We start from the raw sequence: 18015 nt of genomic DNA, 5'->3' as shown, positions 1-18015 counted from the left end.
AGGGACCCTGCTTCACTGTAGCTGCAAGCTCTAGTGCTTCTCACCCTGGGACTCTCCCCCAGGACAGCAACCTGGATCCTAGTATGGACAAAGAAATAGAAACCTGTCTCAGTGCCAGCAAAGCGACCCCTGTAATCTCTTTCTGACTAGTTGTTCAACCCCCTTACTTTCTGTGGGCTCAGAACTCTGGAAGCAGTCGCTGCTGCTGCTGATTCAGTGGCTCCCAAGGCCTGCTCCTGGTTTGTTGGGGCCCAGTTTGTGCTGGCATGACCCATGCTGGACTGCACTCCACCCTCACCTGGGTACAATAGACCTTTCCCACCAATCTTCTAAGTTGTCTTTGATTAGAAAATTATTTCACCCTGTCCTTTTGTGGGTTCTGCTGCTATAGGATTTGTCTTATGGAATTATTTAAATGTATCTAGAGAGGTTTTGGGGAAAGCTCAGGTGGATCACTGCCTTTCCTCCACCTCCTATAGAATCTCTTCTAATGCAATCAGATTTTCTGAAGGGTTTTGGGATCTTCTCTATCACAGGTTCAAAAATGTTTTTTGTGTCATGAACCTCAATAAAGTTTATGAACTCTTCAGAAGAAATTTTTAAATGCATAAAATAAAATATGTAGGATATTTGTTAGAGAAACATAGTCAGAACTTTCTTTATTCAACCTATATCTCCGGCATTTAGTCCAGTGCTTGGATATACAGTAAATGCTTCATGTTATTTTTGTCACATTCATTTATTCAGTCATTCAAACAGAATTTTGAAACAGGTCCTCTGACTCCAAAAATCAACATTTTTTTTCTACTGTACCAAGTAAAGAAGTGTGTTTCATCACCTTTCAGGTTCCTTTCAGCTCTAGACCTATGATCTTATATAATCCTCTGAAACCAAGACTGGTTATTGTATTTAATATAATTTCTGATGTCTTTTAGTGTTGTTTTCATTTACATTATTATAATCATTATGCATATTGTATTGGTTCTGTGGTGGTTTTTTTCACTCTGTATCAGTTCGCCCCTGGTTGCTCTGAATTCTTCACATTCATCATTTCTTTTTTTTTCCCTCTCATAATTTCTATTCAACATTAATACTACCACATTTTGTTTGCCCTAAACCTCACTATCTTTATGTTTAGATGTAAGGTTTTGGGGGTTTTTTTTGCAACAAACATTTTTTTTCCAGTTACATGTAAGGGTAGTTTTCAACATTCATTTTCATAAGATTTAGAGTTCCAAACTTTTCTCCCTCCCTCCCTCCCTTTCCATCCCCCTCCACAAGACAGCAACCAATCTGGTATAGGTTATATATGTTCAGTCCACAACTGCTCTTTTTATCAGTTCTTTCTATGGGGGTGGATAGTATGCTTCATCATTAGTCCCTTTCAATTGTCTTGGATCACTGTATTGCTGAGAGAAGTTAAGTCATTCACAATTGCTCACGGAACAATACTTCTGTCACTATGCACAATGTCCTCCCAGTTCTGCTCACTTCACTATACTTCACTTCATATGAGTCTTTCCTGGTTTTTCTGGGATCATCCTGTTTTTCATTTCCTATAGCACAATACCATTCCACTGCAATCATATACCACAGCTTCTTCAGTCATTCCTCAATTGATGGACATTCCCTTGATTCCCAATTCTTAGCCACCACAAAGAGTTGCTATAAATATTTTTTGTACAATTTTTCCCCCTTTTCTCTTTTTCGTGATTACTATGGTTAATTGTTGCCTTCCATCCTATTCCCTTCCCCATGATACTTACTCTATTATCTATCTTCTTTTACCCTATCCCTCTTCAAAAGGGATTTGCTTCTATCTGTCCCCTCCCCCAATCTGCCCTCCCTTCTTTTGACCTTCTCTCTTTATCCCCATCCCCTCCTATTTTCCTGCAGGGTTAGATAGATTATTCCACCCAATTGAGTGTGTATGTTATTCCCTCCTTGAGCCAATTCTGATGAGTGTAAAGTTCATTTACTGCCCTGCTCCTCCCCCATCTCTTCCCCCAATCCATAAGCCCTTTCCTGTTTCTTTCATGTGGGATTTCACCCCATGCTACCTCTGCCCTTCTCCCTCCCCCAGTGCATTCTTCTCACCCCTCAATTTTACCCTAAAGATGTCATCATGGGGCAACTAGGTGACACAATGGACAAAGCATCCACCCGGACCCAGGGGGGACCCCAGCCAAAACCCGACTTCAGACACAAGATAGTCACCCACTGCATGGCCCAGGTATGTCACCTAACTCCAACTTTTTATGGCTCTCTAGGGTCTTGTATTTGAAAGTCTAATTTGCCATTCGGTTCAGGTCTTTTCATCAAGAATACCTGAAAGTCCTTTGCCCTCTAGAATATCACATTCCATGCCCTCCTGTCCCTTAATGTAAAAGCTGCTAGATCTTATGCTATCCTGACTGGGGCTCCACACTACTTGAATTCTTTCTTCTTGGCAGCTTGCAAGATTTTCTCCTTGATCTGGGAACTCTGGAGTTTGGCTATAATATTCCTAGGAGTTTTCCTTTTGGGATCTTTTTCAGGAGGTGATCTGTGGATTCTTTCAATTTCTATTTTACCTTCTGCTTCTAGAATATCAGGGCATTTTCCCCTGATGATTTCTTGGAAGATGATGTCTCTTTCCTTGATCATGGTTTTCAGGTAGACCAACAATTTTCAAATTATCTCTCCAGGCTCTATTTTCCAGGTCAGCAGTTTTTCTAAGAAGATATTTCACATTGCCCTCTATTTTTTTATTCATTTGGATTTGCTTTATTGTGTCTTGGTTTCTCATAAAGTCACTGGCTTCCATTTGTTCAATCCTAGTTCTTAGGCAGTTGTTTTTGTCAGAGAGCTTTTCCATTTGGCTTTTCAAGCTGTTGACTTTTTTTCTCATGTCTTTCCTGCATCACCCTCACTTCTCTTTCCATATTTTCCTTTACCCCTCTCACTTTATCATCAAAGTCCTTTTTGAGCACCTCTACGGCCTGAGACCAATTCATATTTTTCTTTTTTTTTTCTTTCTTTCTTTCTTTTTTTTTTTTTAGTGAGGCAATTGGGGTTAAGTGACTTGCCCAGGGTCACACACCGGATTTGAACTCAGGTACTCCTGACTCCAGGGCCAGTGCTCTATCCACTGTGCTGCCTAGCTGCCCCAATTTATATTTTTCTTGGAAGCTTTAGATATAGGGGTCCTGATGTTGACATCTTCCTCTGAGGGTGCACCTTGGTCTTCCTTGTCATTAAAGAAACTTTCTATGGTCCTCACCTTTTTCTGTTTGCTCATTTTGCCTTTCTTTTACTTGACTTTTAGCTTCTTAAAGTGGGGCACTGTTTCCAGGCTGCAGTATCCCAAGCTTTAGAAGGTCCCAGGTAGTATGATTTAAGGAGGAGCAGGTTCTTCACTTGCCTGGCCTGTCCCCTGGTCCACAGATGACCCCAGACCAATTTGCTAATCAACCAGCTTTGTGTGCTGTGGTTGTCAGGTCCAACAAGCCTGTGCCCCATCCCTACCTGGGCCATTGCTACTCAAGCCTACCTCCTGGTTCCCAGCAGGGATGAAAAACCCAAGTTCTGCCTCAGCATCAGCAGAGACCCCTGTAATCTTCCCCCTGCCAAAGACTCAGCCCTTTCACCAGACTGTGAGCTTAGTTCCAGATGACACTGGCACTGCAGCTGATTCAGAGGCTTTGGGGGTCTCTTTCTCTGGCTAGGCCTTCCTGGGACTGGATCTGTATCAGCATGACTGTGGGGTTGGGCTCCACTCCTGTCTCAGCACAGCAGCTCTCTCCTTCCAAGCCATCCTTGGTTGGAAAGTTATCTCAGCACATTCTTCTGTGGATTTTGCTGCTCTAGGAATTGTCCTATGGCATTATTTGGATGTTTTGTTTTGTGTACTGAGTTCGAGAGCTCACTGCCTTTCCTTCGCCATCTTCCACATTCATCATTTCTTATGAGGCATCTATATTCCATTACATTCATATAGTGCAATTTATTAAACTATTCTCCAATTTAAGGCTTCCTAGTTTTCTTATGCTACAAAAATGTTGTTAAGAATAAACACATTTCAATATGGCATACTGGTGGAGTAATGCAGAACATCTTCATCTTCCTTGAAAGTGTTTTGCTTTTTACTGCTCTCTCCCCCAATCTGCCCTTTCCTTCTTCCCTTCTCTCCCACCCCTTTTCTCCCTCCCCCCCCGTGCAAAAATATATTACTATACCTACTTGAGTATGTATGTTAGTCCTTCTTTGAGCCAATTCTGATGATATTAAGGTTCACTCACTCCCCAACTCCTTCCCCCTCTTCTACTCTCCTCCATAAGCTTTCTTCTTGTTTCCTTCATATGAACTACCTCTCCCCAGACCATCTCTCCCCTCCTCCCTCCCCCAGTGTATTCCTCCTACACCTCAACCCTATTTTAAGGATGTCATCATGGATTAGTTAGGTGGCAAAGTGGACAAAGCACCAGCCCTGGACCCAGGAGGCTCTGAGCCCAAATCCAGCCCCAGACATAAGACACCCAACCCTGTCTGCCCTACAAAGAACAAAACATAAATGCTTTACAGATATCATCCCTTCATATTCAGTTCAGCCCTGTCTTCTGTGAATTTCTTATGAAGACTTTTATTTTTGTTTTGGTTTTTTTTGGTGAGGCAATTGGGGTTAAGTGACTTGCCTAGGGTCACACAGCTAGTAATCGTCAAGTGTCTGAGGTCACATTTGAACTCAGGTCTTCCTGAATCCAGGGCCGGTACTTTATTCACTGCACCACCTAGCTGCCCCCCAACAACTTCTATTCTATTATCATGTTCCTCAGTTCTCTGCCAAAGAAGGAAGGTATGTTTAATTAACTGTTCTCCAAAACTATTAATTTTTCAATTACTCCAATTTCAACATGATTTCATTCAACTTTTCAAATTGCCATTGTTGACTTTCTTTCTTTCTATCTATCTATCTATCTATCTATCTATCTATCTATCTATCTATCTATCTATCTACCTACCTACCTACCTACCTACCTATCTATTCTGTTCTTCTGGTTCTGTTTATTCATTCTGTATCAGTTTATAAACATTTCCCCAGGTTTCTATGAATTCCTCATATCTGTTACAATAACATTCCAGTATAATTACATGCCACAAGTTTAGTCATTCCCCAATCAACGAGCAAGCTCTTGGTTCCCAGTTCTTTAGTACCAAAAAAGTGTAATGTAAAGGGGGGAGTTTCAAATCTACCCCACTCTCCACTTTAGTCTGATTTCACTTTAGCTAGGTGAGATCACAGCTCAATCAATCAAGCTTTAGATTAAGTGCAAAAAGGGGAATGACTCAGCTCAAGGCTGAGGACTACTCAGAGGTCTTTTCATAAATTATCAAACTAGAGAAATGGAATTATTCCATAGATTTGAGCAAGTGTGATGTTCTAGTACACCTCTGAGGAGCAAAGTGATAGGTACCAGTATTTCAGGATGTTTACATAGTTTATAGGAGCTATAAGTATTTTGGTCTATATGAAACCTTTCTTTGTCATTGACCTCTTTGGAGTATATACATCTGATAGTAAGACAGAAGTAGTAGCACAAAGCTACTCCCTAACCATTGCAAAGGGTAGGACTACAAAGCTCTCTTCTCTCCCTTCCAAAATGCACACACTAGTTCATCACCACTCTTATAAGTTTTTCAAATTTATATTTCTTTCTTAAATTCCTTTTGTCTGAGGTGTTTGTTTTTCGAAGATTCTGCCCGGATTTGGTTTTCTTAGCAAGAATGCTTAAAACTTCTTGAATCTATTTCCTCCTGAATCACTATGCTCAACTTCACAAAATAAGTTATGCTTGGGCATAATTTATTTCCTTTTGCTGTTGACTATACTTGCCTCTTTCAGCCTTTTTTCTTTGTCATTTTAATTAATAATATCCCCATTTTACAGATGAGAAAACTAAGGCACAGAGGTTAAGTAATTTGCTTAGGGTCACACAGCTAGACTAGTGTGAAGCTGGATTTGAACTTGGGTCCTCCTGACTTAGGCCCAGCGCTCTATCTACCCACTGTTCTGCCTAGTTACCTATAGTGAGGAGGCATGCTGACTCAAATTCTTGGTATGTAATCTGTCTTTCTCTAGATGAGATCAAGGAAAAGGTGTACAAAGCAGAGACTGAAACAAGGAACCTATACAAATTATAAATATCATTGTAACTGATGAAAGCCTTTGTTGCATTTACCAATTGTCTACCTGCTGTTAGTGCCTGTCTCCTTTTGTTTTTGCAGCTGCCCCTATATGGAGCTTACTGTACTAGGCCAGGGACAAAGGTGCAAGACTGACCAATGAAACAGAAACCAGCAGGAAGATGATAGTGAGGGCTTTTGTTGTTTTTGTTTTATGTAAGGATAAACTTTCCCCTAGACAGTCTCTGAAGCCTAAATGGAATGCTACCTACTCCAGGAAGTCGTTTCTGATCTACTCAGTAGACAATGTCCTTCCCTTAACTTCAGATTTCACATTGTACTTTTCTCATACCTCTTTAATGTACTTATCACGAATTACTGTGTATTATAGTTATCTGTACATTTGTCATTTCCCCTTACGCAAAATCCACGAAGTCAGGACTATCAAGGACTATGTCTTAACTAACCTTTTCACTTCCCTTTACAAAGTCATAATAATGAACAAAATTTTGCTAAATTGAGTCTTGATGAATCTGCTCAAGGCTCACTGCATTCAAGATGTTGATCCCCAGGCCCTTGCTAAGATCTTGTCTTGATGGGCATGAAGACTAGGTTGAAGCATTATAGCACAGTTCTCACCATTCCCACTTTTCACTGCTCCCTGCCAATGTACAATTCACACCAAAATCTTTAGAAGGACGGTAAAATGCTTCCTTGAGGAGGAAGTCTAAAACATCCCTGTGAGCAATAAAAAGTATAATCTAACTGACTCTCCCAAACAGTAAGGGCTGAAGCCTAGAAGCTGAGGCTCCATCCTCTGGCCCTAGAGCAATGCTGTGATTCCTTCTCTGTTCAAGACGTTCATACCTGCCCAATGGAAAGGATAGTAGTCAAAGGCCATTTTCCGGAAGGTAAGTTGCATGGCACCACCCATCACTCTGTTTGCTGAGTCCCCTGGAAGAGAAGATTATAGATCATTATCTGAAGATGGCACAAAGAACCCAAAATGCTACTTGAAGGAGATTCAAAGTTCATTCAAGGCACAAATCCAATGTCCTGCTAATATCCTAAGCCCAGGGCAGATTAAAGGAAACATTTTAAGTTGAGCTGCAAAAATTGACACTGGCCCTTTGAAGCACATCGCTGAAGAATAAAAAAGTTCTATTAAATCTAATTTCCTCTGCAAATGGATACCAGACATTCACTAAGGCAAGAGAAATAGCTAACTCAAGGATAATTCTAATCTCAGGTTCTCCAACTGACAATCTATGACTCTGGCTCATCATTGTTTTATTTCTGGGTTTCTGTTGCTGTTGAATCATTTCCCCCAACGACAACACTGCTAGTCACATTGCCTTGTCATTATACCCTGGTAGGAGAAGTATAGGCATAACACAAAGTCCAAGAAAGTTAGAGCTGACTCTCATTTTTTTCCCTGTACCTTTGGGCCTCAGATCTTCTGCAATGATAAGTAATTCTATAAACAAATAAGAATCATAAATTTAGAGGAAAGGGCCTTAGAAGCTATCTAATCCAAAACCTTCATTTACAGATAAAGAAACTGAAGTCCTGAGAAACTGACTTATTCAAGGTGAGTGGAAAAACTGATATTAGAGCCCAAGTCCTTTATCTTCAAATTCTGCACTTTTTCATTGTTGCTATTCTATATCCCACCAGAACCAAATATTTAGGAAAAACCAAATCAACAAATATTTATTAATTATCTTCTATGTCTCATGTACTATGCTAAGTGCTGGTGATAAAACAGGTAAAAACAATATCTGCACTTAAGGAGCTTACAATCTAATGAGGGAGACCTAAATAATTATGTATGAACGAGATATGTACAGAAGAAATTGGAGATAATCTTAGAGAAAAGAAATTAAAAGGCCTCTTGCAGAAGATGGGGTTTTTGTTGAAACCTGAAGGAATCAAGGGAAGAAAGGAGACAGAAAAGCGGAAGAAAAGAATCGAAGGCATGGTAGATATTTTACTTAAGTGCTTTATAAATATTATCTCATTTGATCCTCACAACAACCCTGGGAGGTAGATGACGAAACAACAGAGTTTGAGTGATTTGCCAAGGTCACACAGCAAGTAAGTGTCTGATGCCTGATTAGAACTCAGATCTTTTTTTATTCTAGGCCTAGCATTCAATCTACTGTGCTACATAGATGACTAAAAAAAGGGAAAGGCTTTTTACACAAGGTAAGATTCTAGTAGGGGCATGAAGAAGTTCAGGAAAACCAAGAAATAGAAATGAAAGAATTCCAGGCATGGTGAGCAGCTAGTGAAAATGCATGTAGTTGGGAGACTGAGTGTTTTGCACAAAAAAAACATCAAGGAGGCCAGTGTCACTGGATCATGTAGTATAGCAGGGAGTGGGAGGGACAGAATAAAATGTAAGAAGACAAGAAAAGTAGTAGGGGGCCAGATGATGAAGGACTTAAAAGCTAAACAGAGGACTTTATATACTTGATCCAGGAGGTAAATCCATAAGATAACAAGAAATATTACAACAAAATCAAAAGATGAGAAAAATAGAGGAAACTGTGAGGCATATGATATCAGAAACAGTTGACCTGGGAAGCAAATCAAGGAGAGATAATTAAAAAGTCAGCAAATTCCCTAAAAACCATGATTATTTTTCTAAAAGCCTGGACATTATGTTCCAAGAAATCATAAATGAAAATTGTCCAGATCTATTAGAACAAGAAAGCAAAGTAAAGAATCTTCAAATCCCTTCCAGAAAGGAATACCAAAAGGAAAAGTCCCTAAGCACATCTTAGTCAAAATCCATAGTTCCTGCATCAATGGAAAAATACTGCAAGCATCAATAAAGAAAAACAGTTCAAGTACCAAAGAAGCAATCAGATTCACTTTAGACCTGGAAGCCCATACGATAAATGAGAAGAAATCTTGGAATATAATATTGCAAAAAGCAAAAGATACATACAGCCAAGAATAACTTATCTTGCAAAGTTGAGTATAATTCTGGGGGGGGAGGGGGTGGAGAGAGGGGAGATGGACCTTTAATGGAATAGGGGACTTTCAAGTATTTCTGATGAAAAGTCCAGCATTGAGTAGAAAAATTTAAATACAAATGTAAGGGTCCAAAGAAATCTAAAATGTTAATTTATTTGAGTGAATAAAAGCAGCTGCATGTTGATATAGTGTGAACATTCTAATATGGGGAGAAGAGATAGAGTATCCCTTCAGAACCTGAATGACATCAAAGGGTCACAGAAATAAATAAGAAAAATACAAAACCTGGGGTTAGAATTACTATTCTGAGAGTTTTAAGCAGAGAAAGAGAAGAGAGGATAGAAGGAATACACTGGAGTATAAAGGAAAAGGAATAGAACTTACTATTGTAATAATTTGGTTAGGGGGCAGCTAGGTGGCGCAGTGGATAAAGCACTGGCCCTGGATTCAGGAGGACCTGAGTTCAAATTCAGCCTCAGACACTTGACACTAGCTGTGTGACCCTGGGCAAGTCACTTAACCCCCATTGCCCCGCCAAAAAAAGAGAGAGAGAGAAATAATTTGGTTGCACAAAGAATATAAAATATGGAGTAAGGAGTAAGAAGATCAGGTACAAGATGAATCTCAATCCTATCTGAAACAGACAAAGGATGGTTGAACACACATAGTTTTGGTATAGAAATATATCAAACTCAACAGGGAAACAAACAAGCAGGGATAATAAAGGGGTGACAGAAGGAAGGAAGGTAAAATGGAAGCAATGCCACAAGCAAAAAAACCCCTTACTGATTTTGAAAGAAGAATCGAGGCTAGGGGGGTAGAGAGAAGGAACAGAAAAGAAAATAACTATAATTTAAAGGGATGTCTAGAAACTGCAGCATGGTAAAACAAATTGTGGTATAAGAATGTAAAGGAATATCATTATATCATGAGAATGATAAAAGAAGAGGTGATTTCAAAAAACCCTGGGTAATATGAACTGATACAGAGTAAACAGACCAAGCTGAATAATTTATAAAAAAAAACAAACAGCAAAAAGGTAAAGAAACAAACCTTTGAAAGGCTTAAGAACTCTGATGAATGAAATGACAACCATGTCTTCAGAGGACCTACGATGGAATGTGTGGATTCATTTGCTTGACTGCTTATTTGGGGTTTTTTGTTTGTTTGTTTTAGGTGGGGCAATGAGGGTTAATTGACACATACTAGCTGTATGACCCTGGGCAAGTCACTTACCCTCAATTACCTCACCAAAAAACAAAAACAAAAACAAAGAAAATGGCCCTGGGAAAGGGGAGGTGGGAAAAAAATGTTCCTTTCCTCCACTTCTAGTTCTACATCAATCAACTGTTAAGATCTTGTTAAGCACCTACTTTGTGTCGGGCACTGTTCTAGGCATGGGGATACAAAAACAAAAATGAGAGGAAAGAGGGCATTGCAAACACAAAGGACAGCCAGTGCAAAGGCAGAGAGACTACAAAGAGAGAGCAGTGTATAAAGAACAGTAAGATTAATAATTTAATTGGACCAAAGAGTATGTGAAGGGGAACAAAGTACAATAAGGCTGGAAAGGTGGACTGAGGGTCAGTTTGTCAGGTTTTGACAAAAAAAAGAAAAAGAAAAGAAAAAAAAGAAAAAAGAAATCTCCACCAGGACCTAAGATAGTGTTCTGTACACAGTAGGTAGGCACTTAATGTTTGCTTCTGATGTTATTTTACCTTGACGAAGAGAACTCTGAAGCATGAACTACTGTAGAAAGACAAGGAAGGTGCTAAAGTGGGAACCTTTGGATGACCAGAATAACATGGGGTAATTAGCTTAGAAGTTGGGATGGGGTGAGGAACAGGGCTTAGAAAAAAATCATGAGAGAGATTTCCTATTTTGAAATGTGGAAGCTGATCCTCTTCTTTCTCTCCTAAACTTCTAGTTCCACCCTGTTCCCCAAACCCTACCTCATGGTTAGAAGTAAGAGGAAAGGAAAAGTGCTGGGTGACCAGATGAGAAATACTTCCAAAGGACAGCTCAGGGCTAACAGAATTCAATAACCAAAGTGTGTATGGGAGTATTTTATACCGCAGACAAATAAAGTCAACTAAGCTAGAACCATGCTCCATAACCAGGAAAACTGCTATTTTACCGGAGGTAGAACTTAAACACAAGAAGTCTTATTAGAACTTTCATCTGTGGCCCCAGAGGACTTATCTTTAGGCCCTGTCTGATGATTTCCTCTGAACTAAAGGTATCTATGTAATTTGGAGTTTCATGCCTCATGCCAGATCCCACCTGGTTCCCGGGACTGGCTGTCATCACAAATGTGTAGATCCAAGCGTGAAATAAGCAGATGATAAGATGATTCCTTCACATCAAACTTCTCAAAGTACTGGCTGATCCGGCTGTTGCTAACATTGCTCTGACCACTACCAAATGCTTGGCTCCAAGAATGATGGGCACTGGGAGCAGCAGGTGAAGTACTCTGTAACATAAAGAATATTTTGTAAAACACCAATGTTCTACCTATAGGTTTTCTTCTTGTTCTTGTTTTTTTTTTTTTTTGTGGGACAATAAGGGTTAAGTGACTTGCCCAGGGTCACACAGCTAGTAAGTGTTAAGTGTCTGAGGCCGGATTTGAACTCAGGTTCTCCTGAATCCAGGGCCAGTGCTTTATCCACTGTGCCACCTATCTGCCCCAAGGTTTTCTTAAAGTAAACAAAGCATATAATAATGGTAGGGAAAGCCAACATACATCATGAACTACACTATATCAGGGCAAGATATCCCCCTTCTCTTATGTACTTAGTTGCTCACTTTGGGCTGGTTCTATTCTTTACAACAAAAACTCCACAACAAGCATAGAACTAGTCAGTTAAACTACAAAGGAATCACTAACCCATTTTTCCAAGCTCCTGTCCATTATCATAAGTGTTACTATTAGGTAGATTCCAGAAATGCCTGAGTATTAGAAAAGGTCTACTAATAAATCACACTGAAGAAGTGGTTATCCTAACAACAGAATCTTCTCCTTCCTCCCTGTACTTTTCCTGCCTCCCATCATGGAAACCCATTGCACCAACTCACTTGTGTGGGCTCAGGTGCCAAACTTTTTCTCTGTAGAGCTGACTTCTCCACTGCCTCACTCAACGACTCTGCATACTTCATCATAGCCTTGAGCTGTGAGTCAGTCAGTACCCAAAGCAGGTCATCTAGCAGGAACATCAACTTGGAAGCTATCACATTGCAGTCTTTGGTCTGAAGGGAAAGAGACAGTGTGGAATTCATCATCTTGCATAATTTCAATTCCCTGAAATCACCTTCACCTGGACAACCTAAGAAATGGCTCCTCAATCCCCAGGATTTTGTTTTTGTTGTTAAGTAGCTTAGTTTTGTCCTTAGTATTTGGAAAAAACTGTATAGTGGTTTGCTGAACACTCACCCTCTGCGAGCCTCCATCAAAGTTACAAAGATTTCATTTACACATGCAAATTAGTTAACAATTTTTTTTGGTAACTTGATCTTAGTGAGCCATCTACTATTATCATTGCCCCAACCACTGAAAAAAGTTTATTGTAATATACATAGAAATATTTCCCAAGTGTTTTAGTGACTAGTCTTCAGGATTTTTAAAAGATGCCCTATTCAAGTTATATACAGTTACATAGCACAAGTTTCACTGCGGGAATATGCCTTTGTATAAAAAGTATGTGTTTGACCACAGACAATAGTATCTAAAAAATAGGTAGACAACAGTGTCTAAAAATTAGTTCTAAAAATTAGTATCTAGATAATACTGTCTAAAAATCCAAGGATTACAGATATTTGGTAACCACATTCAGAACTTTCCCAGGGAAGTTTTATGTTGGCTTTAACTCTGGGGATAAAATCAAGGAGATAGTTAAAATTTATTTAAAATCATAACCAGAGTCATCCCTATAAATGATACAGAAGATTTCTGAAGATGGGAAACTCAATATCCACTTTCCTTCAGGCAAGCCCCAAGACAAATTACTTTGTGTTCTCTCCCCTGAGGTAAAATTAGGTTTCTCTGAACATTAATAAAGAATATATTTGGCTAGAGGGGTAGTTGCTGTTGACAGGATCTTGGTGACAGTGTGTGATGGGGTAAAAGAGGGACTGTTTGAAGTGAGTTTCTTTCTTCCTGACCTACTGAGTCCCTTAGAGAAAATAAAGAGAACAAGCAGGGCAGAGAAACATTTGTTGGCGGTTTTGAGAAATCTGGCTTCTTTTTACCCTAGAATATGAAGGGCTCAGAGGAAAAATAGATTCCCATGGACAAAATTGCTCCAAAACACTTTAATTATGAAGGAGCAAAGAGAAACACTTTTAAGGAGGAAGGAAAATGGGTTTGTCTGAGAAGAATAAAATGGATGCACAGGGAACTTACCAATCAACTTAAATAAAAGATAAGTGTACAGAACAATAGAAGCCAGGTTAGGTAATAGAAGATATGAATATAAGAGTGTGAATGATCTTGTCAAAATAGTATCTGCAGTGTTAAAGCTCAGAATGGGGTTGGCAACAGAAGCTAAGGACAACGAAAAAAGGTTTGGATTTTTTTCTACCTATATTCAGAGTAAAAGAGATCAAAGTTTAGGCCCATTGCTTCAGAGTAGAAAAGACAACAGAAAGAAGACATAGCCCTGCAACTTTCATTTAGCTTCTGTTTTCTCTGTTAAGGAGAATGACTGTTGTACTGGAAATAACAGGACAAAAACAGGAAGTTAATAGCCCAAATAAGTAAAGCAATAGTAAACTTGATGAACTCATTCCTAAGTCCTGAAAAAATTGGCAGATGTGATCGCTGGGTTATTATAAGTGATATTTGAAAGATCATGGAAAATGGGAATAGTACCTTAAGACTGGAGAAGAGCAAATTTATATCCAATTTTCAAAAAAGAAAAAAAGAATAGAGTCTATAAACTATAGGTCAGTAAGCTGTATTTCAATTCCTGGGAAAATGCAAAACTGGATCACTGAAGAAATGGTTGGTGAACAGCTAGGAAGGGAAGCAGTGATAAGAGAGAGCCAACCTGGTTGCATCAAGAAGAACAGGTTCTGTTGGAGTAACATCAAGTCTTTTTTTCCCTTTTAATTCTTTTTTTTGGGGGGGGGGGCAATGAGGGTTAAGTGACTTGCTCAGGGTCACACAGCTAGTAAGTGTCAATTGCCTGAGGTTGGATTTGAACTCAGGTCCTCCTGAATCCAGGGTCATTGCTTTATCCACTGTGCCACCTAGCTGCCCCTCATTAAGTCTTTTTGGGCAGCATTACTAAATCAGTCGATGAAAGGAATGATGCAGACATAGCTTTTAGCAAATCTTTTGATTAAGTATTTCAAACTATTTTTCGGTAGAAAATGGATAGATATGGAGTTGACAATAACACAATCAGATGCATTCAGAAGTGGCTGGAAGGCCAGAATCAGAGCAGTAGTTTATGGTTTAATCTCAACGTGGCAGGAGCTGGCCAGTGAAATAAATACTCTAGGGAATCTGTGTCTGGCTCTTTGCTATTTAACATTTTTATCAATGACTTGGATAAAGCATAAATGATATATTCTCATCAAATTTTCTGAAGGCACAAAGCTGGGAGGGACAGCTAACAATTGATAGAGTTGGGACCTAAAAGCATCTTGATAGGCTAGAGCATTGGGCTGAAACTAGAAGATGAAATTCAGTAGGAACAAATATAAAATCTTGCACTTGGGTATAAAAAAATCAACTTCATAAGTAAAAAATTGGGGAAGCATAGATAGATAGCTGCTGTTTGGAAAACAATCAGGGGGAGGGGGTTATAGACTCAAATTCAATATGAGTCAGTGGGTATGATGCAGCAGCCAAAAAAGCTAATCTGATCTTGAATTGCATTAAGAGAAGTATAAATCTAAGGAATAGGGAGGTAATAGATAGTCCCATTGGATTTTGCCCTGGTTAGACCTCACCCAGTCTATTGTGTTCAGTTCTGGACACCATACAGTTTAATAAAGACACTGATAAACTGGACTGTCCAAAGGATAGTGAAGGGCCTTGGGACCATATTTTATGGGGATCAATTGAAGGAAATGGGTATTTAGTCTGGAGAAAAGAAGACTCAGAGATCCACAATAACTGCCTTCAAATGTTTAAAGGGCTGTCATGTGGAAGAGGTAGTATTAGACTTGTTCTGATTAGCCTTAAAGGGCTAAAGCAGGAGCAATGTATGGAAATTGGAAAGAAGCCAATTTAGGCTTGATGTAAGGAAAAATTCTTTAACAATTAGAGCTAAAAGTGGAATAAACTTTCATGAAAGGTGGAGGGTTCTTTTTTCTTGGAGATATTTAAGTTGAGGCTAGATGAATAGTTGTCAGGTATATTGTAATGGGAACTGCTTTTGTTTATGGGACTAGATGGCTGCTGAGGTCCCTTCTAACTCTTAAATTCTGTTATTCTGTAATTCTCTAATATTTTCTGTCCTTACTAAGAAGCAATAAAGCTGAATTTCTCAGTGACTGAGCTATATAGCAGAGGTTCTGCAACTTTTTTTTGTCATGGACTTCTTTAACAATCTCATGAAACCTATGAATCCCTTCTCAGAATAATGTTTTTAAATTCATAAAATAAAATACAGAGGAAAATAAAATTACAAAGGAAACCAGTTATATTGAAATAGTTATTAAAGTATTAAAAAGTTCACAGAATACAGATCAAGAAGCCTTACTCTATAGCACTTCCAGAACATAATCCATACCATTTTCTCTCTGCTAAACTCTATAGAACTGCATAATAGGCCCTCCTTCTACCTGTGTCATCCTAGGTGTCAAACCCAACCAATAATGAGAAAGTACCCACTTTCAGGGCTGTCCATGAAAATGGAAAAAGGAAACTATTAAGTGGAGAAGGACACTCACTCTTCTCTTGAGGGCTATTTGGATCCTGCCCTGGTTGGTAATGAGCCTCAGTGGAGTAGTGACTGGGTCCTGATCACCATTGTCAGTGGCATCTGCCTCGATCCGAAGAGTCTGCCATGTTATCTCTTTAAATGTAAGAACCTGGTAGGAGATAAAATATTTCCTCAAAATGCTGATGATGAATGAACTGACTGACCAAAAGGGGGCAGTAAGACTACAGGCATAAAGCATACAAGGATTAAAGGCTCCCTCCACCTTCAGCTGAGGAGAGCTCTACAAGGCAACTGATTGGCGTACCCACAATTGCAGGATAGGGTACAGCACCATTTACATGCATAAAGGCTGAGTGAGGTTGATATTCACATTCTAAAAAATTTTTTAAGATAATTTAGAATGTATACTTTTATGTAAGACCATTTTAGATTTTATTTTAATATTTAAATTTTCTTCACAAAAGTCTTACTCTTGTGCCTCATGATGAAGTGGAAGTAACCTTGGGTTCTGGAAGACTATGCCAATGGACTACTCCAAATGGTAGGGGCTGTTACCCTGCTAGAAGATCTTTTGAGTACAGTCATGACCCATTTGCCTAGCTAAGTATGGAGGGGCCTTTCACCAATAAGCATGCCCTAAAATGTTGAATTCTTTGGCCACTATAGCCTATGAAAGAAAGAAAAAAATGTTTTGGTGGTAGTCACTATGTTTAAAATTTCATTTACTTATTTATTTATTTGTTTATTTATTTTTGGTGAGGTAATGAGGGTTAAGTGACTTGCCCAGGGTCACACAGCTAGTAAGTGTCAAGTGTCTGAGGCTGGATTTGAACTCAGGTACTCCTGACTCCAGGGCCGGTGCTCTATCTACTGCACCATCTAGCTGTCCCACTTTTTAATTTTTAAAGAAAAAATTTCAGGGGTTTATAAATTTTAAGAGCATTTAAGGGAATTTTTTAAATGGAAAGGGTTATTGTCCTTAAAAATAAACAAGGATTATTCTTTTTTCAATCCTCACCCCTCCCTTCCCTTTTAAGGCTGTCACCTCTCCTCGGTGGGGGTCAGTGATGCGGGTAAGGCGGAGGTCACTCTGCTGCCAATTGGGGTTAACACTGTAGCCCTGGAGCTGCCACAACTCGAAAGAGGCATGAAAGGCCTTGGAGTGAATCTTGATGGTGATAGAATTAACGATAATGAACATTCCCTCCACCACCTTCTCAGCAAAGCCATACTCACTGTAAACAAACAGAGTAAGTCAAAACATCAAGATAACCTGAAGGCATTCTCCTCCAACCCAAAAGATGAATGAATTAAAAGAGGCTATTTCCAGTCTCTAAAGCATGGTTCCTTTGATGATAAACTAAGTATAGTTGGATAATGAACATCACAGGACTGAGGGAGAAACTAATAAAAAGAAGAAAGCATTAGGTTTCTGAAGGACATTAAAAAAAACAATACATTTTCTTTTTTTTTGTTTTTGTTTTTTTGGTGAGGCAATTGGGGTTAAGTGACTTGCCCAGGGTCACACAGCTAGTAAGTGTTAAGTGTCTGAGGCCGGATTTGAACTCAGGCACTACTGACTCCAGGGTCGGTGCTTTATCCACTGCGCCACCTAGCTGCCCCAATACATTTTCTTTTAAGCTTAAGGACACCAGAAAGAAGTCTAGTTATGGATAGCGTTGCCCCATCTCTTGAAGTCCTATACTCATCCCTATTTTATTTTGCAAGAAATTTTCCAAACAACATTTCTATACTTCTATAGTGAAAGGCTAAAAGCTAAAAGGAAATAGAAGGAACAATGCTATAATGGTCTTTTACTGAGTATGCAGCTCTGTCTTACATATATTTGGTTTGTTCTGTTCAAAACAAGTAACTCTTTCCCCAAAACTTTTTCTTCCCCCACTCCCTGCTGATCTCCCTATTTTTTCACCCAGCCTCCCATACTAGGAGGTGGAAAGGAGAAGGGCTTGGACAA

The 18015-nt window shown here is 39.3% G+C and overlaps 1 protein-coding gene across 2 annotated transcripts in view; it reads right to left on the bottom strand.

Moving 5' to 3' along the window:
- Nucleotides 1–18015, bottom strand: part of UHRF1BP1 (UHRF1 binding protein 1) — a 67819-nt gene that overhangs the window by 17098 nt on the left and 32706 nt on the right. For both annotated transcript variants that reach the window (XM_044000261.1, XM_044000262.1), the window contains exons 5-9: nucleotides 17086–17275; nucleotides 16048–16188; nucleotides 12223–12393; nucleotides 11431–11620; nucleotides 7030–7116 (exon numbers count right to left, since the gene is read on the bottom strand). In XM_044000261.1, coding sequence (XP_043856196.1) covers nucleotides 7030–7116; nucleotides 11431–11620; nucleotides 12223–12393; nucleotides 16048–16188; nucleotides 17086–17275 — 779 coding nt within the window. The remainder of the gene's footprint in view (nucleotides 1–7029; nucleotides 7117–11430; nucleotides 11621–12222; nucleotides 12394–16047; nucleotides 16189–17085; nucleotides 17276–18015) is intronic.

This window comes from Dromiciops gliroides, chromosome 4 (genome assembly GCF_019393635.1).
Source record: "Dromiciops gliroides isolate mDroGli1 chromosome 4, mDroGli1.pri, whole genome shotgun sequence".
Taxonomy (NCBI): domain Eukaryota; kingdom Metazoa; phylum Chordata; class Mammalia; order Microbiotheria; family Microbiotheriidae; genus Dromiciops; species Dromiciops gliroides.
The sequence above is the reverse complement of the archived record's forward strand: the minus strand, read 5'-3'. Positions and strand labels throughout refer to the sequence as shown.